The 19,238-nt window shown below is 58.8% G+C and overlaps 4 protein-coding genes across 8 annotated transcripts; 2 read left to right on the top strand and 2 right to left on the bottom strand.

The window, feature by feature from the left end:
• Positions 1-972: 972 nt before the first annotated feature.
• On the bottom strand, positions 973-8,138 carry IL11 (interleukin 11). 5 transcript variants are annotated; one of them, XM_077914530.1, is made up of 5 exons: positions 7,074-8,074; positions 2,714-2,886; positions 2,456-2,542; positions 2,168-2,329; positions 973-1,592 (listed from the first exon to the last, which is right to left on the bottom strand). In XM_077914530.1, exons 3-5 carry the CDS (start codon positions 2,483-2,485, stop codon positions 1,422-1,424), a joined length of 363 nt encoding a protein of 120 aa, XP_077770656.1. In that variant the 5' UTR covers positions 2,486-2,542; positions 2,714-2,886; positions 7,074-8,074; the 3' UTR covers positions 973-1,421. The 5 variants fall into 5 exon arrangements, 3 of the variants coding, with proteins under 3 accessions (XP_077770656.1, XP_077770648.1, XP_077770663.1); XM_077914522.1 differs by lacking the exon at positions 7,074-8,074 and adding an exon at positions 3,962-4,121; XM_077914537.1 differs by lacking the exon at positions 7,074-8,074 and adding an exon at positions 3,628-3,851.
• An 82-nt stretch (positions 8,139-8,220) lies between these two features.
• Positions 8,221-9,519, top strand: TMEM190 (transmembrane protein 190). The gene is made up of 5 exons (XM_077914555.1): positions 8,221-8,360; positions 8,454-8,489; positions 8,857-8,982; positions 9,063-9,147; positions 9,235-9,519. Exons 1-5 carry the CDS (start codon positions 8,303-8,305, stop codon positions 9,473-9,475), a joined length of 546 nt encoding a protein of 181 aa, XP_077770681.1. The 5' UTR covers positions 8,221-8,302; the 3' UTR covers positions 9,476-9,519.
• Positions 9,520-10,512: 993 nt separating this feature from the next.
• TMEM238 (transmembrane protein 238) lies at positions 10,513-13,549 on the bottom strand. The gene is made up of 2 exons (XM_077914569.1): positions 12,777-13,549; positions 10,513-10,637 (listed from the first exon to the last, which is right to left on the bottom strand). The coding sequence occupies exon 1, from the start codon at positions 13,309-13,311 to the stop codon at positions 12,784-12,786; it is 528 nt and encodes a 175-aa protein (XP_077770695.1). The 5' UTR covers positions 13,312-13,549; the 3' UTR covers positions 10,513-10,637; positions 12,777-12,783.
• Positions 13,550-14,909: 1,360 nt separating this feature from the next.
• RPL28 (ribosomal protein L28) lies at positions 14,910-17,989 on the top strand. The gene is made up of 5 exons (XM_077914579.1): positions 14,910-15,051; positions 15,255-15,343; positions 15,437-15,560; positions 17,649-17,767; positions 17,855-17,989. The coding sequence occupies exons 2-5, from the start codon at positions 15,263-15,265 to the stop codon at positions 17,942-17,944; spliced, it is 414 nt and encodes a 137-aa protein (XP_077770705.1). The 5' UTR covers positions 14,910-15,051; positions 15,255-15,262; the 3' UTR covers positions 17,945-17,989.
• Positions 17,990-19,238: the final 1,249 nt, after the last annotated feature.

The raw sequence follows: 19,238 nt of genomic DNA, 5'->3' as shown, positions 1-19,238 counted from the left end.
CATTCAGGGGATCAAGTGAGTAAAACCTCACACTTGAGGCACAGCCCAGAGCAGGCACTCAGTGGGCAATGACCCTTCTTCTGAGGGCTTATTTGAGGGGAAGGGGTTGACTGATATTCTGTCATTCTAAAAAGTATATATATATATTTTAAGTGTCATGTAAACTAGGTGGTCATGATAGAAATTCTGGGTGATACAGACAAGTGCAAATAATAAAAGTCACCCATAACTCCACCCAGCCTTCCACCCTAAAGGGACCACTGTCAACATTTTGGTGCATTTTCTTCTAGGACTTACTATTATTTTTTTTAAAGATTTGTAATTTTTTAAAAAAGATTTTATTTATTTATTCATGAGAGACAGAGAGAGAGAGAAGCAGGCTCCCTGCAGAGAGCCCGACGTGGGACTTGATCCCGGGACTCCAGGATCACAACCTGAGCTGAAGGCGGTGCTAAACTGCTGAACCACCCAGGCTGCCCCATTTTTTTTAAAATTTTTTTTATAAGTAAACTTCATGCTCAATGTGTGGCTGGAACTCCTGAGATCAAGAGTCACATGCGCTACTGAGCCAGCCAGGTGCCCCATATTCTAGGACTTCTAAAAACATCTATATATCTATCCATCCATCCATCTATCCATCCAAACACAAAATGGGAATCGTGCAGTGTTTACTAACTTCCTTTCTCTCTGCCTTAATGGCGCCTCTGTGGCATCCCCTCTGCCTGGCTAATGGAATTCCATCACTTGGACAGGTGTAATTTATTAAACCGTCCCTCATTGTTGGACATCTAGGCTGTTACTGATTTGCTGTTGTGAACATTGCCATGATGAACAATGTCAAATTTGCACACATACTTTGTCACATACAAGTATTGTAGGTCATAGGATGGCTTTCTGGAACCTTCCATTGCTCCAGGAACCCCAGCGTCAAGTACCCCGTCCCAGCCCTCAGAGAAATCGCCTCTAAGTGGATGTGTTTGACAAATTTAATTCCCCCTTCTCCATCTTACAAAGGTTTCTCACATTTTTGTACAAAAACCCAGACTTCCTTTCCCTTCCCTCCCCACCCCAACATAAAAAGTAATTGTTTAATAAATAATATAGGTTCTTGCCCAGGCCCAGAAGGTTGAGGGACAAGGAAACACTGTGGCCAGACTTCTTAAGAGATTCAAGAATCCAGGACTCCAGTTCCCTGCCCCTTTGGTCCTCAAGTCCACCTGCTTCCCACCCACCCCCTTAAATAAATAAGTATAAATAAGGCACAGATACCCCCCCTACTCTGCCCTGGTCTCCTGGAGTGACTGTCTCTATTTAGGGGGAGAAAAAGAGAGGGTGTCTTCTGGCTGCCATGCCCCCAGTCCCAAAATAAATAAATAAATAAGATGTGGCATTGAAGGACATTGATGGTTCTGGGTGGCAGGTCACAGCCGAGTCTTCAGCAGCAGCAAGCCCCGCACAGCCCAGTCAAGGGTCAGGTGCAGCCCCCCAAGAATGGCATGGGCTGCCCGGATGCCTCCCCAGGCTGAAGCCGGGGGGGCTAGCGGGGGAGCTGGTGGGTCTGGGGGTGCTTGGGGTAAGGCCAGGCGGGACATCTGTTGGGAGAGAACAGAAAGTTAGCAATAGGTCTGGGGTGCATTGGGGGTCCTGGGAAGTGGTGTTTGGAGCCTCTACTGAATGGGGTCTTGGGGAGTCCAGGCTACATCCTCCCGTAGTGTCTCTAGCTTGTGAGGTATGGTTTCTGAGTGGACAGTTCTCAGCATGTTGGAGACGTGAGGTCTCTCCTATCCAAGCTCAGGAATTCATGGGTGAGGGCTAGGGTCTCAGAACTGGGAGCTGGACTTTGAGGTCCAGAACTATCTGAAGTTTTCTGATCTCAGAGTCCTTGGGTCTAGGATTTTAGCAGTCAGGGTTTGGAGGTCCTGAGGGCTAATGACCAGCATCTGAGGTCTTAGGGACTCAGAGCTCAAGGTGTGGGGTCTTCTCATTTGAGACCTCAGGGTCTAGGTTCTTGAGGTCTGGAGATAGCAGAGCCAGGGTCTCCAGGCTGCCTTAGGTCAGGGTCTGGGGGTCTCGGGGCCAACAGGATTTGAGGGACAGGGGCAAGGGTCTCAGAGCAGGTCTCGGGTTTCAAGTCTAGGTGTCAGGTCTGGGAGCTGAGGTGTCCTACCAGGAGCTGCAGCCGGCGCAGCAAGCGGTCCAGCCGGGCCTGCAGGGCACCCAGCTCTGGCTCCAAGGTCCGCAAGGAAGGGCCCCCCGCCCGGCGCAGCCATTGTACATGCCGCAGGTAGGAAAACAGGTCCGCCCGCAGTCGTGTCAGCACACCTGGGAGCTAGGACACAGGGTATGCGGGCATCAGGGAATACCTGCCACTGCCTGGCCCCAATCTCCCATGCACACCCCACCCCCCCACTGCCCAGATCTCACCTTTGCCCCTATCCAAGCTCCCTTCCCTTACCTGTAGGGCTCCCAGCGCCCCTGCACTCATGGCCAAGGTGGGAAGAGAGTCCAGGTTGTGGTCTCCGTCGGCTGGAAATTTGTCTCTCTGCGGGGGCAAAGAAGCCTTGAGGGGGACCCTGCCCAACTCCAAGGGTCTCTCCATCCTCCAGACAGGCCCCAAACTCCTCCCTCCCCTCCGACTCTGCCACCGTGGTAGCCCAGAAGCCCTCCCCGCTCTTGGTCCCCGTCCCAGCCCGGCCCCTCCAGCCTCTCCTACCAGCTGTGCAGCCAGCTGCCGGGTGTCCGCCAGGAGGGAGCGGGTCAGGAGGACGGCGCTGTCCAGCTCAGCCCGAGGGTCTGGGGAGGCCCGTGGGGGGCCAGGAGGTGGCCCCGGGGCAGCAGCTCTATCTGGCCACAGGCTCAGAGCGACCAGGACCAGGCAGCAAACACCTGGGGGCGGGAGGAGGCCGAGAGCTCAGACCGGACTGGTGGGTCTGAGGCGGGAGGGACTGGGGGTCTAGAGTCCCAAGGTGGAGCGCCCGCGGCAGGTCGCAGGCCCGGGGCGGGCTTCTTTCTCCCTCTCCGGCTCTGGCTGCCCCGCCCGTCGGAGCAGACGCGGCCCGGGGCGGGTAGACTGGCCGGGCGTCTCCCGTCCGCCCCCGGACGCCGGAATCTGGGCCCCGGGGCGGGGCATGAGGGGGGGAGGCACAGGCCAGAACCTGCCCCCTCCCCGGGCCTCGGGAGCCCGAGCTGGAGCTAGAGCTGGGTTAGGAGACCCGGACGGGCAGGGGCCCAGACCCCTTCCTGGGAGGCACCCCTGCCCCCTAGCGGGCCGCAGGAGGCCCGGCCGAGGTGCCGGGGACGCCCACGGAGCACACCTGGGCGGGGAGAGGCAGCGGCTCGGGCGCCGAGCGGGACCCGGCGGCGGCGCAGGACTTGGGGGCTCCGGCCCGCGCGCTTCTCCCCAGCCCATCCCCCGCCGCCCCGCCCACCCCCGCGCCCGCCAGCCAATCAGCGCCCCCCGGGCCGCCCCGCTCCCGCATCACACCCCCAGCCCGCCCCCCGGGCCCTCCCCCGCCGCTGTCTGCCGGTCGGTCCGCACGGTCTGGCTGTCCCGTTCCTGTCTTGCACCGCGGTCTCTCTTCCTCTCCTCCCCCTGACTGAGGTCGGTGCTCTGGACTTGGCGCTCACCTCCTGGGGCTCTCTGCCTCCGTTTCCCTCCCGGAACCTCTCTGTCGGGAGGAATGGGGGTCCCGGGCCCTTGGGGGGTCGGTCACCTCCCGGCCTCTGTCTGTCTGGGGGTCCCCATCTCCCTCGCTCTGCCCTGCGCGCCTCTCGGCGTCTGAGATTCGTCCTCCCGTCTCTTCTCCGGGCCTCCTGCTTTCTCGGAATCTCCTTCCTCTGTCTCTGCCTCCCCGTGGCTCCCTCTCTGTCCGCTGTGCCAGTCTGCTCCCCACCCTCCTCGCCACGGTCCCTCCCTCCTCCCTTCCTGTCCCCCCCACCCCATGAACTTGAACCAACTTACTGTTCATGTCCCCACAGGGCAAGTGTTCCCCAGGGCAGGGGGCAGGGAGCTGGGGGCCTTTAACCCTTCCCTGTCCGCTGCCGTTGGGGAGCCCTGGGGGTCAGCTGGGCCTCGGCCTGGGGAGGGGAGGCATGTGCGTGTGAGCAGCGAGGGCCGTGGCAGTGAGGGAGTGTGTACGCCTGGGGGGTTATATAGGGGGCCAGGGCGGGCGGGCGGGGGGCAGGCGGCAGGGGAGGGCGGCCTGACACATCCTGACTCACCCTCCCTGCCTGCCTTTTCCATTCAGACAGAGCCGGCTGCCTCGCAGGGCTCATGCTGCCTTGCTCAGAGGAGGGCACAGAAGGAAAAGTTGGAAAAGTTGAAAAGAGAAAGGGGGGGGGTGGTCGGAGAGGGGCTGGTGAGGTCATTGGCGTCCCCTCCCTCCACCTCCTGGGCCCAGGCCGCCACAGGGGCAGACACCCGCGGCTGGAGAGCTGGGGCCCGGCTGTGGGCTGTGGGCAGGGGGTCTGCGGTCAGGGGGTTGGCTGGACTGGACAGACTGAGAGGAGGGGAGGCTGGGGGAGAGCTGGGGACAGGGCCACAGGACACAGTCCTGGGGACATGGATGAGCGAGGCAGAGAGACTCCAAGGGACAGAGAAAGCGAGCGGAGGAGAGTGTGAGACCCGAGCAAGAAGACAGAGACGCTTGGAGAGATGAGGGGGACCCTGGGACAGAGACAAGAGTCTGAACTGCAGAGATAGAGATGACACACGGAGAAATGGGCACACCAAGCAGACACATTGCAGGAGCAGAGAGACACCAGGAGAAAAAGGGACAGATTGTTGCAGGCTTAGAGGGGAGGCAGGCAGCAGGTGACAAAGCTGCAGAGGCCCCAGGATATGTAGGCACACAGAGATGGAGGTGCTGAGCCATGGCGGCAGTGATGGGCAGAATCTGCAGTGGGGGGGGACAGCAGAGACAGGGGACTGAGAGAGCGTGAGAAGCCCAGATGAGGTGGGACCTTGCACAGGTGCTGTTGTACCCTCTCTGTGCCTCAGTTTCCTTATCTGTGAAATGGGGATAACCCAGCAGCCGTTCCACCCATCCACACACACACCCCAACACCTGGGTAAGGATGAGTTCCCTCGTGTAAGGCATAGGGTCAGCTGTCAATATAAACAAATATGAGCCATTGCAATTCTCTTCCTTGATTTTTATTAACACATGCAGGGAGACCCAGAGAAGGATGTAATATCCAGTGTGAGAGCTGGAGATGGTGAATGAGCAGGCATGATAATGAGGGTGACAGACACAAGAAGAGAGCGGCTCGGCCAGGGAGTGGAGACAGGAACAGGGCAGAGGTAGCAGTACACTGCACGGGACACCAGAGCAGGAGAGGGAGACATGCTGACAGCGGGGGTGGGGTGGGGTGGGAGGACAGCATTGCAGACAGAGGCATCGGGATGAGCACCAAGTCCACTGAGCAGAGCCAGTGAGGGACCAGGTCCAGAGCCTCATCCCCAGAAGGATCTCCCCTCCTAGTGAAAGACGGGATGGGAGTAAGAAGAAAAAGTGACACAGATTTCTAAGGGTCCCCCTGCAGGCCCTCTCCTGGCCTTCAAAACTGCTGAGCTGGCAGGGGGGCTCCAGGGATGAATGAGGGCTAAAGTCCTCCACCTCCCATTCCCCACCACTGGGGGAGGGTGACTGCTCAAGTCCCTGGGGAGGTGAGGTCACAGCCCCCCCATGGTGGGACATGACCTCATTGCCTCAGGTAAGAGCACGCTCTCTCGGTCTGTCATGGCCACCCCTTCCAGGGCCCCCCAGGGGCCCTCCCCAGCTCCTGCTCTACTCCCGCAGGGACCCAGGCCTCTGACCACTGGGTCTCCGCCCCTCAGGGGGCCTGTTTCCGGCTGAGTCAGCGTGGGGGGGCCTGAGGCTGCGTCAGTGAGGGGAGAACTGACGTAGCCCCCCCCCCCAGACCGGCGGGGCCAGCCAAGGTGACTCAGGCCACCAGCCTGGGGGATGGACTGGCCTGAGGGGATGGGGACTGGGCCTGGGGCCAGTCTGAGAGCAACAATAGGGATCATGCAATGGCAGCCCCTTCCACTGGGAACCTGGGGGGCCACCCCAGACCCTGAACCCCCAGCCTCCTCCTCCTTCAGACCTTGATGTCAGGTGTCCACGCCCTAAACCCTGGTTCCCAGGTGGAGAAAAAGGTGTGGCCATTCTGCTGTTTGGGGAATGCTCTACTGGAAAGGTCAGGAGTCTGGGGCCGGGCCAGTGTCCTGGCTGGTGCCTGTCCCCCTGGATTATCTTGCCTTGGCCCGCACCCTGGGGCCGTGGGGTCATCTTTCCCCATCTTCCATCTTCCCTGGCTTCAGGAGGCTGAGGGAGACCGGGTGAGTGCGAGGCAGGAGGTCAGGGATTACGCAGGACCCTGAGTCTTCAAGACAGGGATGCGGCTTAGATTATTTCCTTTGCTAGAAGAGCAAGAAGGGATGGGGGACAGACACTGACAGGCAGGATTGGGGAGTCACAAAAAGTGGCAAGATGACACCAACAAATGGAAAGGGACCAGAGCACAGACATCCAGAGTGAGAAAAAGACAAGGATGCAAAACAATGTGATCTATAGACACACAAAGAAGCTCAGAGGCTCAGAGACAAGGCTCGGGAGACCCAGTGCTGGGGTGGTCACAAACATTGGTAAGATGCTGCTGGGATACGAGCCAGGAGCAGGGGTCCTGGCTCATGTGCTGCCCGTGGGCAAGGGAAGACTGGCTGGTGTGAGGTCAGCAGGTCCGAGGCTGTGTGTGTCCGTCTGTCTGTCCCTGGGGGGTCCTGTCTGGCCTCTAGGGGGTGACGGAGCAGGCAGGCCGCAGAAGCAGCCCAAACCTGTCATTAGCGGTGAGGGCCGTGAGGGCGGGGGGGGGGGGGCCCCCCAGTCCCAAGCCGAGGTCCAGGGCCCGGCAGCCCCGCCCCCCACCCCCTCCTTGATCCCTGAGGAATCCCGGGAATTGCGAAGTGGGTCCAGATGATGTTGACACAGGAAATGGTCATCAGCTGCTGGCCTCAGCCTCACAACCCCTATGACCCCCCACCCCCGGCCCCCTGCTGAGCCCCCTCTAACCTGTGTCATCTCTGACGGAGGCAGCCCAGGGCCACTCAGCTCCCACCAGGATGTTTACAAGAGATGCGCAGAGCGGGAGTCAGACTCACAGGGCTTCTTGAGAAATGGGGTCTGGACTCCTGGACAGCTGCCCTCAGACCTGGTCTTTGGCCTCCTCCTCCCTCAGACACAGGGGTCTGGGCCCCCAGCCACCTCCTCCCTCAGACCCAGGGGTCCCAGCCCCAAGTCCTTCCCCACTCAGACCCTGGAGTCCAGACCCCCAGCCTCCTCCTTCAGACCCAGGAGTCCAGGCCCTCAGCTCCCTCCTCCCTCAGACCCAGGAGTCCAGGCCCCCAGCCCCTCCTCAGAAATCCAGCCCCCAAAGCCACACTGCCCCCCTCTTCACTGTACTACAAAGTTGAATGAAGGTTCACCTGAGAGGACTAGGAATCATGGTCCCAACCCAGCCCCTCTGAGGGGAAACAAATGGTGACCTTGAGGGCCTCCACGTGGACCCCTGGACCCCTGGACCCCTCTCCCCATTTGTGGGTGGAGAGACAGGCCTCAGGGAAGGTCTTCCTGCCCATGAGCCACCCTCCCATATCCATGGGCCCTTACACATCCCCCATCCATTCTCCACTGGGAGGCCTGGAGTGCTTTTGGGACAAGAGGACTCCTGAGCAAGTGCTCTGACCTCTGGCCCAACCCCCACTTCCCCTGTGTCCTCCCAGGCCACCGGGTCATTAGTGGGGGGTCCTTCCTAACAATGGGGCTCAGTGAGCCTCAGGCCCCCCCAACACGCCCTGGTTGCTAGGGGGAAGACCCTGGCAACGATGTCTCAGGAGAGCTGCCCGCAGGCATCAGGTTACTAAGCAGAGGGATTCTCTGGCAGTAAGGTCTCCCAGGCCCCTGTCTTTGGGTCCCCTGGTTGGCAAGCAAGAGGTGCCTTAGACCACCACCTGCTTTCTGCTCAAGCCGATAAGGAGGCTCCTTTGATGCCCAGGCCCCCTCCCCCACCCCCATGGACCTTTCCACCTGGTTGCTAAGGAAGCAACTTCTTAACAACCAGGCATGACCAGGCCAGTGTGACCCCCTCCTTCCTTCTCCCCCACTGCTCAGGTGGCTCCCTAGCAACAGAATTTAGAACCTTGAAAGCTGGGTGGGCAGATGGGCGGGGCCCCGCTGGTTGCTGGGGTGATGGCCTTCAGGGTCTGTCCCCACAGAGGCCCCAGGGGTCTGGGGGAGGCAACATGGTGGCCTCTGGGATCCCAGCTTTGAGCCTTTTCCTGCTGATGCAGGGCTCAGTAGGTAAGGGGGATGAAGTGAGGGTCCAAGAGCTGGGCAGGGAGCCTCCTCAGCCTCCATACAGCCTCCTCTAACACCAATCCTTTTTCTTCACAGATGGGAATGGAATCCAGGGATTCTTCTATCCATGGAGTGAGCAATGAATTAAACCTTGGTCCCCCAAGGACAGGGAGCCCAGACTAGACTCTTGGGTCTAAGGGGAATAGGGCCTGGAGGCCAGAACTCCTGGGTCTGAGGGAAAAGGAGGCTAGGGGCCTGGATCCCTGGATCTGAGGAAGGAGGGGCCTGGGGGACTGGATTCCTGGGTCTGAGGGAGGAGGGGCTGGGAGCCTGGACTCTGGGGCCTGAGGGAGGAAGCTCTGGGGGCCTGGACTCCTGGGTCCTGCACAGATTAGTAGGACCAGGCAGGCAGGCCTGGAGTCTGACTTTGGGACCCTGGCATTCTGAGGCCTTCGGGACAGACTCTGTGACATAGCTGCCACTTGTGGTTTGTCCCAAGGCTGTGAGGGAGATGTGTGGGACCGGGAGAGCTGTGGGGGCCAGGCCGCAATCGAGAATCCCAATCTCTGTCTGCGTCTACGCTGCTGCTACCGTGATGGGGTCTGCTACCACCAGCGGCCAGATGGTGAGTGCCTGGAGGTGGGGTCCCTGGGGCAGGACTGGCCACTGAGACTCCCAGGTCTCAAACCTGCCTCTTTTGTTCAGAAACTATGCGGAGGAAGCATATGTGGGCACTGGGCTGGACATGTGGAGGCCTCCTCTTCCTAATCTCCAGCATCTGCTTGTTCTGGCAAGTGGCGTTGGGGCTTGGGGTGGGCACCCGTACCCCAGGGGAGCAGTCAGCCTGGTTAGGGCTGAGTGTGTACCCTCCTCCCAGGTGGGCCAAGCGCCGGGACATGCTGCACCTTCCAGGGTTCTTAAAGGGCAAATGTGACCTGTCGAGGACCGTCTCTCTGTTATCCAAGGACCGGGGGACTCTGAGTGATAAAAAGACATCTGCGGGCAGCGTGCCAACCTCCCTTCCTACGGAGAGGAACGCGGATGTGTCAGGAGCCACTGAAGGGGAAGGGACGACAGAAGGGGGTGAAGAAACGGAAGGTGGAGAGGACGAAGATTAGGGGCACCCCTGGGGGGACCCCACAATACAGATATAGCATATGGACGTGTGGTGTCTTTTCTCAGAACCATGGGAACAGGAGGGACCTGAGCTCTGGGGCAAGGTGTGTGTGTGTGTGTGTGTGTGTGAGTGTGTGCACGTGCGCGAGTGTGTTGTGTGCAAGCAGGGGCCAGGGAGCTGAGCTGTGATCATGGGGTTCAAGGGCCGAATGAGGTCTGAAAACAGGGCGTGCTGAGTACATGGGTGGTGGCCTGGACCAGGGTGCATACTGCAGCTATGGGGCCATGACTTGTTCCCTTCCTGCGGGAGCACCATTGCCCGGCAGTCTCTGCCACCTACTCTTGGGATCCCGCTCCCCTCTGCCAGCCTGTGCCTGACCAGCCTGCCTCACCTCCAATGCCTGACCAGGGGAGGACTCCCTGCAGGACATGGGCTGCCCCCAGCGGGTTTATTCTCAGACTCTCCAGGGGCTGGGCAGAAATCTTCCTGGAAGCGTGTATAGCACAAGACTTGTCCTGCCCAACCCTCCGGCCTTCCTCAGGTGTCACACCCGTGCCAGCTACCCTCCATCAGCACTTCCTCCCGGGGGCGCCTGGGTGGCTCAGTGGGTGCGGACTCTTGATTTCAACTCAGGGCATGACCTCAGGGTTGTGAGATTGAGGCCTCTGTGGGGCTGTGCGCTGGGCAGGCAGGGAGCCTGTTTGAGATCCTCCCTCTTCCTCCCCCTCGGACCCTTCCCCTCTGAAATAAATCTTTTTTTTTTTTAAATATTTCCTCCCAATAAGCATGTTTATTTTTTTTGTCCCTAATTTGTCCCTCTGTCTGCTTCTTGGAGGACCCCCGCACCAACAGAGGGGCCTGGGCTGAGAAGATTTGGACTGGGTGGGTGGGTGGGTATGGGCTCAAGATCCTGGCCGCTTTCTTGTGAGGGACCAGTGTGAGGCTGGGCCCCAAGGTCTCCTAGGGCATGGGTGGCCCCTTTGTGAGTATGTGGCCTGGCCCCAGTACTGTCCCCTCTCCCAGATAGACACACAGAGCTAGGAGGCAGAGCCATTTATCCAGGGAAGGAGAGAGGAGGACAGCTAGGCATCCCGGAGGCCAAGTGATGTGGGGCACAGCTGAACATCGCAGTCCCGTCCTGACACGTGGGGCCGTGTGGTCGTCTGCAGGAGGAAGGGTGGTATTAGTGACTGTTGGGGGCTCAGGATTCATACATTCCTGGGGCCTAGCACCCAGTGGCCTAAGGGGCAGGGGGAGCCCCTCCCTCGCTGACTGGTACACCTGCTTGATTGTTCCTCCATCCCTCCACGCCCCCACCTGCCGCAGCTTGTGTGGCTCGCCAGAGTCCAGGGCTACAGGCTGGAGGAGAGACAGGAATGTCAGGAGACATAGACATGTAAAGGGACAGATGGAGACACAGGGACACACAGAGACAGAGAAAAAAAAATGAGGGGATAAAGAATGGCTGCTGCTGGTGGCTCTGTCTACTCAACTTATTCTGGTCCCAGAGCCAGAATCTTCAGGTCCTTGTGTTAAAATTGAGGCTCTCTGTCCTCTGTGTGCTGGAAGCACCTCGCCCACTAGGGAGTCCTGTGTTTGAACAGGTCTGTCTTCCTTGGAAGAGGGGCTGCCACTCCAGTCACTTAGGACCATGGTTCTGGCAGGTGGTTCCAGCAGGAGACCCAGCCAGTGACGTTAGACTACTGGGCAAGATGAAGGATTCTCGCCGCTGGTGAACGATTCTTTATTATAGGCCAAGTTCTGTCCGAGCTGATGCCTCCTCACCCATGCTTACGTCTTTTCTTAGATTTGGCTCCTCCTCTGAACTACAGAACACAGCAGGTGATTGGAGTGACTACATCCTCAGTTCTCACAAAGAAGGGTCTCTAACTAGTACTGTTCTGGATGCACCGAAGAGTTAAGTTCGTCACATGCAGAGGTCTAAGCACATCGGGATTTAATTCTTTTGTGGAACTCACCACCCCCACTCTTTTAAAAAAAGATTTTATTTATTCATGAGAGACACACAGAGGCAGAGGGAGAAGCAGAGGTAGCCCGATGCAGAACTCGATCCCAGGACCCCGGGATCATGCCCTGAGCCAAAGGCAGACACTCAACCACTGAGCCACCCAGGAACCCCTGCAGATCTCCCTTCTCAGAAACTGATTCAGTCACTCATCCATTCACTGTTCCACTTCTTTATCCATCCACTGGCCAACCCATCCATTCTCTCATCTTCCTATCTGCCCAAACCAATTCTGGTGAATCCTACCAATTCATCAGTCTAACTATATCCATCTATCCACCAATCCAACCACCCATCAAACCATCCACCCATCCATCCACGCAGCCACCCACAGACCCAATCACCTGCCTCTGATTTCCTGAGCTTACTTTTTGCTGGGCAATGCTAAGAATGAAGACACCAGGGACACAGGCCTTAGAATCAGGATGCTCCCTGTCGAGCAGGAGACCGTACCAGCACACACTCACAAGACACATCACAAGCAATAACAGGGAACCTCAGACAAAGGAAGACCCGGAGAAAGGCAGCAAAGTTGAGTTGGATCTTAACGGACACACGGGATGTTTTCTGTGTGGAGGACAGACGGCCCCGGGGCACTCCTGCTGCAGGGGAGAGCATGCATGGAGGACAACTGACAGGAGAGCCTGGCTGTCTGAGGACTGAGCGATGGCTTCATAGCTGCAAAGAAGGGAGATGGGCTGAAACGTGCAGGGCTTGCAGTGAGAGGCTGAGGTTTAAGCAGAAAGCCACAGGGAGAAACAGCAGGTGTCTGAGCAAAGGTGTTTACAAAAGGGGACAGAAGACAGAGGGGAGATAGAAAAGGGAAGGGATGAGCAGCAGAACCTTCTCTGCTTTCACACTCCTGGCATTTGCATTCCCTCTCTCTTTTAGAAGCATCCCAGCTGTGTGCCCTTGGGCAAGAGGTGGCACCTTTCTGGACCTTCCTGTCCTCCACTGGAATGGGGATGGTACCGGCAGTGACTCGGAGACCCAGTTACTCTATGAGGATTAAGTGGGCTGGAGTGCAAAGTAGGGTCTCCTAGTGTGGGGGAGAGCGGATCGTGGCTCTAGGCTTCATCTGGGGACAAGGTCTCTCCTCAGAGGCTGCGCTCATGCCTCCTGTCCCGGGCTCTGGCTTTCCCCGCTGTCTCTCCGGCTCTCCCTCTTATCTCTCCAGCTGTCTCCCCTGTCTCTCCCTGTCTCTCCAGCTGCCCCCGCCGCACCCCCGTCCGGTCGTCCAGCTGTCTGCTGCTCTCCCTGCGGCCCCATCCCTCACCTCCGACTCACTCGGGGCCCGCGCCCGCCGCCCCCGGCCCCGCCTCGAGCGTAGCTAGCTGCAGGCGTACGCGGCGGGAGCCGGCGGCGGGCGGCGGGGGCGCGCGGGCTGCTCGGCGCGTTCCCTGGGAGCCGGGTGCGGCGCGCGGGCCGGAGGCCGGCGCAGACCAGCGGCGGGAGAGCTTGCGCGCCAGGCGGGCCAGCGCCGAGGGCCGCAGGCCATAGTCGCGCTCGAGCTCCTGGCGCGAGATCTCGATGTTGCCGGTGTACCAGAGGATCCAGCCGAGCAGGCTCAGGAAGACGAGCAGCGCGCCAGAGTAGATGAGCAGGTCGCCGAAGTCGCGGCCGCGCACCTGCAGCTGCGCGAACACGCCGGTCAGCAGCGCCGCCATGCCCGCCACGTCCAGCGCCACGGCCATCAGCAGCGCCATCCGGCAGCGGCCCAGACCGGACGCGGGCACCGGCGCGCCAGCGGGTGGGGACTGTGCACCCGGCGGGGACCCCTGCGGGGCGCCCACCGCCGGCGCCGCCGCCATGGCCCTTGCTCCGCCGCGCTGGCTCTCTCGGAGAGCGTTCTGGGGTGCGGCCCGGGGCGGGGTCAAGGGACGGCGCCAGGTGTGCCGGGCGCCCGCCTGGTCACCTGACCACGCTGGGGGGCAGACGGGCCCGACCTGGGGGTGCCCTGACCCTGGTTTCTGGGCACGTCCTGGCCCTCAGAGGCCTATGCTGAGGGCTGCCAGCCTCACTGATCAGGGTGGGAGGGGCCTTATGCACCCGAAGGAGGCTAAGGAACATGTTCAGAATTCAGGGTGTCCGAATGGAGGTAGCGTGGGGCGTCCAGCAGGAGGCTATCTCTGCCTAGTGCCTACCTTCAGGGGCCCCGTATGTACCAGACCCCACAGAGGGGACAGGTGGGGTCAAAAACAAGAATCCGACGAGGCTCTTGGACCTCAAGAAGTCCCGGGACCCAAAGAATCAGCAGGCAGAGGAAGCATGGGACTCCTGGGAGCTGAGCCTTCTCCCACTCTTTGCCTGTGCCGTGGGGCGGCCCGTGCGCCTGCATGAGAGGCATGGAGTGGATGGTCCTTCCTGCACTGTGCACCACCTCCAGATGTGGGTGCTCTACAGGGGGCAGCAGGGCAGTACCCTGCACTTCTCCTAGTGCCTCTGCACCATTGGGGCTCTCTGGGAACGAAGCCAGACGGGGACCCCGACACTACCACAGGTCAAGGTGCACTGGGGGTTGGCGCAGGGGGGGCAACATAAAGCCACTGTTCCTTGAGCCCCGTGTTGGCGAGGCCGGAGATCCCGAGGTATGTCAGGCAGGGCTCCCGCCCCCGAAGAGGGCCGCGACCACAGAAAAGAAACTTCCATAAGTTTAAGGGGTGCCACAGCGGGCACACTGGACGGGGAGGGCCGGGAGAGGCCAACAGGTAGGACCCTCTGAAGGAACCAACAACTTCCCCATGCAAATCTCTTCTCCTGCAAACGACTCGCCCTTAGAGGTAATCTACGCCCTCCCGGGGTGACAGTCGGCGAAAAGATTCCGTCCCGCGGGAATCTCTCTAGATTCTAAAGCGTTTGAAAGCATCGCGGGGAGGGCAACCCGAGAGGTCAGCGGGGATTAGCCACGGAATTCCGAATGTGGCCGATAAAAGCCGAGTGTTTCCGAACAGACCCGAAAGGGCTTGCGCCAATAAGAGAAGGCGGTAAGCCCGCGAAAGAGCCTTTCCGGAGAGTTCCGAAAATGCCCGATCGGGCCTCCGTGCCTCCATCGGAAATAGCCGAGAGCTTACGAAGAAGACCGGAAGTATCCAAAGACCCTGGAGCTAGCCTTAAGTAATTCACGGATTCTCACGTTTATTCATAAAATGAATGTTTATTGAGTGCCTATCCTGTGCTCAGCGCTGGTGAGCAATCCTGGAGAGAAACCCTTGTGGAAAGGGACTTCGGGCCTCTCGAACTGGACCCACTCGGAAATCCAGCGCTGGAGTTCCGAAAACACACGAAGGACCCTCGGAACAGTGGCGCTCAGGCTCCGAGAACACGCCCTCGGGTCACCAGCCGAAGAAGTCCGGAACTCTCCGAACGGTTGGCGACGAGGCAGCGCAAGTGGCCGAACGTTACCGAGCCGCCTCGGAGGCGGAAGGGAGGAGGCGGGGACAGGCGAGGGCAAGCGCGTGCCCACAGAGGAAGCGGAAATGCGTTTGGAATTAAAGGCGTCGCCGGGTCTTCTACTTGCCTCTTTCCGTCTCTCGCTGCCGTAAGGAAAGGAGGTGAGCGCGCGGTTCTCCGTCTTCCCGCGTGGTTGCGACGCTTGCCCGCGGCCTCTGCCGGCCCTTGCCTGGCCTCTGGCGCTGCGCCCCCCCGTCCCCACCGCCGGAGCTCGCCGCGGCATCTCGTGTTCTCCCCTCGTCCGGGGCCCAGCCCCGGCCCGCGGCTCGCCTCTGACGCCCTCCCCTGCTCTCTCTCCCCGCAGCAGCCGCCATGTCCGCTCACCTGCAGTGGATGGTCGTGCGGAACTGCTCCAGCTTCCTGATCAAGAGGAACAAGCAGACGTACAGCACGGTAAGCGGGGCGCCCGGGCGCGGGGAGGCAACCGCCGCCATCGCCGGGGTCCTTCCCGCCTCATGGCCTCGCTGCGCCCCCTTCCCTTCCCAGGAGCCCAACAACCTGAAAGCTCGCAACTCCTTCCGCTACAACGGTCTGATTCACCGCAAGACTGTGGGCGTGGAGCCGGCGGCCGACGGCAAGGGTGTGGTGGTGGTCCTGAAGCGGAGATCAGGTGAGCCCCGGCGGGGCGGGGCTGGGATCGGGCGGCGGTCCACCCCAGGGGGAGGGGTGCTCAGGGGCTGGACCGCGCGACCTAGCGCGGCAAAGTGCTTGAAGCAGGCTAGGTATCCGTGCAGCGCTGCAGTAGTTTGACCCCTCAGCCGCCGAGTGCATTCGGAGACGTCCCGAGCGTCCCACTCCTACTGGACAGGCTTTTCGTGTGACAGAGGGTCAGGGGGACTGGAGAGCTTCAGAGGCAGGTGTTGTGTAGACCAGAGGCATCACAGTTCCTCACCTTTGTTCTTTGCTGGGTGGTTTTTTGGTTAAGATTTTACGTATTCTATTTATTTATTTTTAAAAGCATTATTCACGAGAGAAGGGCAGAGATATATAGAGGGAGAAGCAGGCTCCCTGTTGGGGGGCGCCGATATGGCATTCGATCCCAGGACCCTGGGATCACAACCTGAGCCAAAGGCAAATGTTCATCTAGAGTCAGCCTGGCATCCCTTTGCTGGGGTATTTTAAAAGATGGGAGCAAGGTTTTTCCTGAACTCTGTTGAGGGCTGTTTTCTGTTTGGGTTTGGAGCCTACTGCCCAGGGCAGGGACAGCAGTGGCTGTGGCATGCTGGTTCTTGATTGGACTCCTGCCCACCCTGAAGGGGGGTTACTCTTTCTCAGCTCACCAGTGAGCATCCAGGGTTCTTGTGCTCCTGAGAACCCCATGCTGCTGCTCTGTGCCCTGAAGCCCTCACTTCCCTGTCAGGTTGTTGGGTGGTCTCTTCTGGACTATCAGAAACTGGCATTGTTTTTTAAAGATTTTATGTATTCACGAGACACTGAGAGGCAGAGACATAGGCAGAGGGAGAAGCAGGCTCTGTGCAGGGAACCCAATGCAGGAGTCCATCCCAGGATCACGCTCTGAACCACTGAGCCACCCAGGTGCCCCAGGAACTGGCATTGTTTAAAGTCACTGGTGTGGTGAAGGGTCCTTGGTTTCTTGGGCAACACCTTCCACATCTGTTGTTTGGGGCATAGGACACTCCCCAAGACCTCGTTGACTGCTCTACTTTAGATCCTGACAGAGGCCCTCAGCTCTGCACACAAGGAAGGGGTGCTTTCCTCTGAACCACAGGCAGTGGGGTCCAGACTCCACCTGTGGATGGGCAGGCAGGTGCTTGCTGCAGGGCTCTTGCTCACCCTGGCCTCATCTTGTGACTCAGCTTGATTGGAGCTTCAGTCTCACAGGTACTTGCGAACCTGACCAGCGTGGGGTGAGCATCTTCCTGCCCTAGAGTCAGGCAGGCAGGTGGCCTGTGTGCCAGTGACCTTGGACAAGAGTGTTTTGCTTTCCTCTCCCCCCTCCCTTTTTATTTTTTATTTCTTTTTTTTTTTTTTAAGATTTTATTTATTTATTCATAGAGATGCAGAGAGAGAGAGAGGCAGAGACACAGAGGGAGAAGCAGGCTCCATGCAGAGAGCCTGACGTGGGACTCGATCCAGGGTCTCCAGATCACGCCCTGGGCTGCAGGCGGCACTAAACTGCTGCGCCACCAGGGCTGCCCTATTTTTTATTTCTTAAAGATTTTATTTATTCATGATAGACATAGAAAGAGAGGGGGAGGGCAGGGACACAGGGGAAGGAGAAGCAGGCTGCATGCTGGGAGCCCGATGTGGGACTCCATCCTGGGGCTCCAGGATCATGCCCTGGGCCAAAGGCAGGCGCTAAACCACTGAGCCACCCAGGGATTCCCGCCCCCTCCCTTTTTTTTAAATTTAAATTTTTTTTTTAAAGATTTTGTTTGTTTATTCATGAGAGAGGCAGAGACATAGGTGGAGGGAGAATCAGGTTTCCCCACAGGGAGCCCAATGTGGGATTTGATCCTGAAATTCCAGGATCATGATCTGAACAGAAGGCAGACGCTCCACCGCTGAGCCACCCAGGCTGCTTTGAAGTGACTTTATGAACTTGTGTCAGGGACACAGAAGAGTGAACTGGTACAAGGCTGGGTGGACAGGGCTGGCTGTGGGGCGCTCAGGTCCCCCATGTACCACTGCACCATCACACTGACCCCTGCTGCTGCCACCCCATCCCCTGCCCCAGGCCAGCGGAAACCCGCTACCTCCTATGTGCGAACTACCATCAACAAGAATGCCCGGGCCACCCTCAGTAGCATCAGGCACATGATCCGCAAGAATAAGTACCGTCCGGATCTGCGCATGGTAAGCAGGCTTCTGACCAGTGGGGCTGGAGCTGCTCTCAGGAAGCGGTGTGGGAATGTGTGCTGAGCCTTTTCTTTGTCCTTCCAGGCTGCCATTCGCAGAGCCAGTGCTATCCTGCGCAGTCAGAAGCCTGTGATGGTGAAGAGGAAGCGGGCCCGCCCCACCAAGAGCTCCTGAGCACTTGCCCCTGTACCCAGAGCAATAAAGATGTTAACCATCTGGCTTGGGCCTCCCTTCGCTGTGGCCCTGGGGCTCTGCCCCTATGCATTCATGTGGGTGCTGCCTGTCCCAGCGTGGTCCCCCACCCGTGTTACCATATGATTCACACTGTTGGGGCTGGAGGGGTCAGGTCTAGGTTGGGGGAGCTCTGTCCCACCATTTCTGCCCCCAGGACTGGGCGTGGTCCACGTTCTTATGTTGAACACGTCAGAGGTGTTCATGCACGTCTGTTCATGCAGCAGATTAGTGCATGTGACCAGGTAAAGTCCACTGCAGTCCTCACAGTCCTAGGTCTTCAACAACACTTGACAGTTCAAGAAAGACCATTTAGAGCCTGACACTAAGGGCTGAGGATCCAGGCCAATGGTCAGCCTACTTCCTGTTGGTGTCAGGGTACCATCTAGGACTTCAAGGCCTGGGCTGTGGGCCCCTGACGGCAGGAAGCAGGGCAGGAGCATATTCACCTCTCCCTGTGTGAAGTGGAAGCTGTGGGTCTTGGGCATAGGTGCAGCTTCAGGGTCCTCACAGTCCCTGGGCTGCCCATGGCTGCAAGTGACATTAAACTACCTGTCCCTTGCCAGGAACCTGGGCAGCCACCCATTGCACCCCCTGCTAGACAGAGTGTGAGCACCCCTGCTTTTGGCCCCAGTCACACTAGCCCATCAGGATAGGCCTCCCCAGGCTACCCTTGTCTCTCATCCTGAGGGGCCACAATGAGTTCTCCAGTTCTGCTTGCTTCCCTCCCACTGTTCTAGAACTACTGGTGATGGCTCCTGGGGAAGGACTCATAGACTACCCCCACCCCATCCTGCCCTCGCCTCAGCCTCTAGCTGTGTACCTGTGGGCAAGTGAGGACCTCTGCCTCATCAGAATTCAGTGGGTTAAGGAAAGCAAAGGCTTTTTTTTTTTTTTTTTTTTTTTTTTTTTTTAAGATTTTATTCATGAGACAGCGAGGCGGAGACACAAGCAGGCTCCATGCAGGGAGCTAAACAGCTGAGCCACCCTCTCCCCACCCAGCCCCTCGCATCCCAAAAGCAAAGACTTGAGAAGAGGGCTTGCACATGGCAGGTGCTCAGTGCTGTTATGTCCTCTAGGAGATAAGTACTGTGGGAAACCAGACTTAGGCATTATTAAAGATGTTCTTAGAACACAAGCAGAGAGGAAAAAGCAGGTTCCCTACAGAGCAAGGAACTGGATGTGGGGCTTGATTCTGGGACCCCAAGATCCTGGCCAGAGCAAAAGGCAAGTGCTG

The sequence above is a fragment of the Canis aureus genome, chromosome 1, assembly GCF_053574225.1.
Source record: "Canis aureus isolate CA01 chromosome 1, VMU_Caureus_v.1.0, whole genome shotgun sequence".
In the NCBI taxonomy this organism is placed as follows: Eukaryota; Metazoa; Chordata; class Mammalia; order Carnivora; family Canidae; genus Canis; species Canis aureus.
The sequence above is the reverse complement of the archived record's forward strand: the minus strand, read 5'-3'. Positions and strand labels throughout refer to the sequence as shown.

What these genes read in the sequence shown, in the direction of transcription:
- RPL28 (XM_077914579.1), top strand. Translation starts at nt 15,263, where the DNA reads ATGTCCGCTCACCTGCAGTGGATGGTCGTGCGGAACTGCTCCAGCTTC. An exon ending in ACAAGCAGACGTACAGCACG is followed by an intron (nt 15,344 to 15,436) that starts GTAAGCGGGGCG and finishes TTCCCTTCCCAG; the next exon opens with GAGCCCAACAACCTGAAAGC. An exon ending in ACCGTCCGGATCTGCGCATG is followed by an intron (nt 17,768 to 17,854) that starts GTAAGCAGGCTT and finishes TTGTCCTTCCAG; the next exon opens with GCTGCCATTCGCAGAGCCAG.
- TMEM190 (XM_077914555.1), top strand. Translation starts at nt 8,303, where the DNA reads ATGGTGGCCTCTGGGATCCCAGCTTTGAGCCTTTTCCTGCTGATGCAG. An exon ending in CTACCACCAGCGGCCAGATG is followed by an intron (nt 8,983 to 9,062) that starts GTGAGTGCCTGG and finishes TCTTTTGTTCAG; the next exon opens with AAACTATGCGGAGGAAGCAT. An exon ending in TCCAGCATCTGCTTGTTCTG is followed by an intron (nt 9,148 to 9,234) that starts GCAAGTGGCGTT and finishes CCCTCCTCCCAG; the next exon opens with GTGGGCCAAGCGCCGGGACA.
- TMEM238 (XM_077914569.1), bottom strand. Translation starts at nt 13,311, where the DNA reads ATGGCGGCGGCGCCGGCGGTGGGCGCCCCGCAGGGGTCCCCGCCGGGT.
- IL11 (XM_077914522.1), bottom strand. An exon ending in GGCAGCTGGCTGCACAGCTG is followed by an intron (nt 2,543 to 2,713) that starts GTAGGAGAGGCT and finishes TTGCCCCCGCAG; the next exon opens with AGAGACAAATTTCCAGCCGA. An exon ending in GGGCGCTGGGAGCCCTACAG is followed by an intron (nt 2,330 to 2,455) that starts GTAAGGGAAGGG and finishes CCTGTGTCCTAG; the next exon opens with CTCCCAGGTGTGCTGACACG.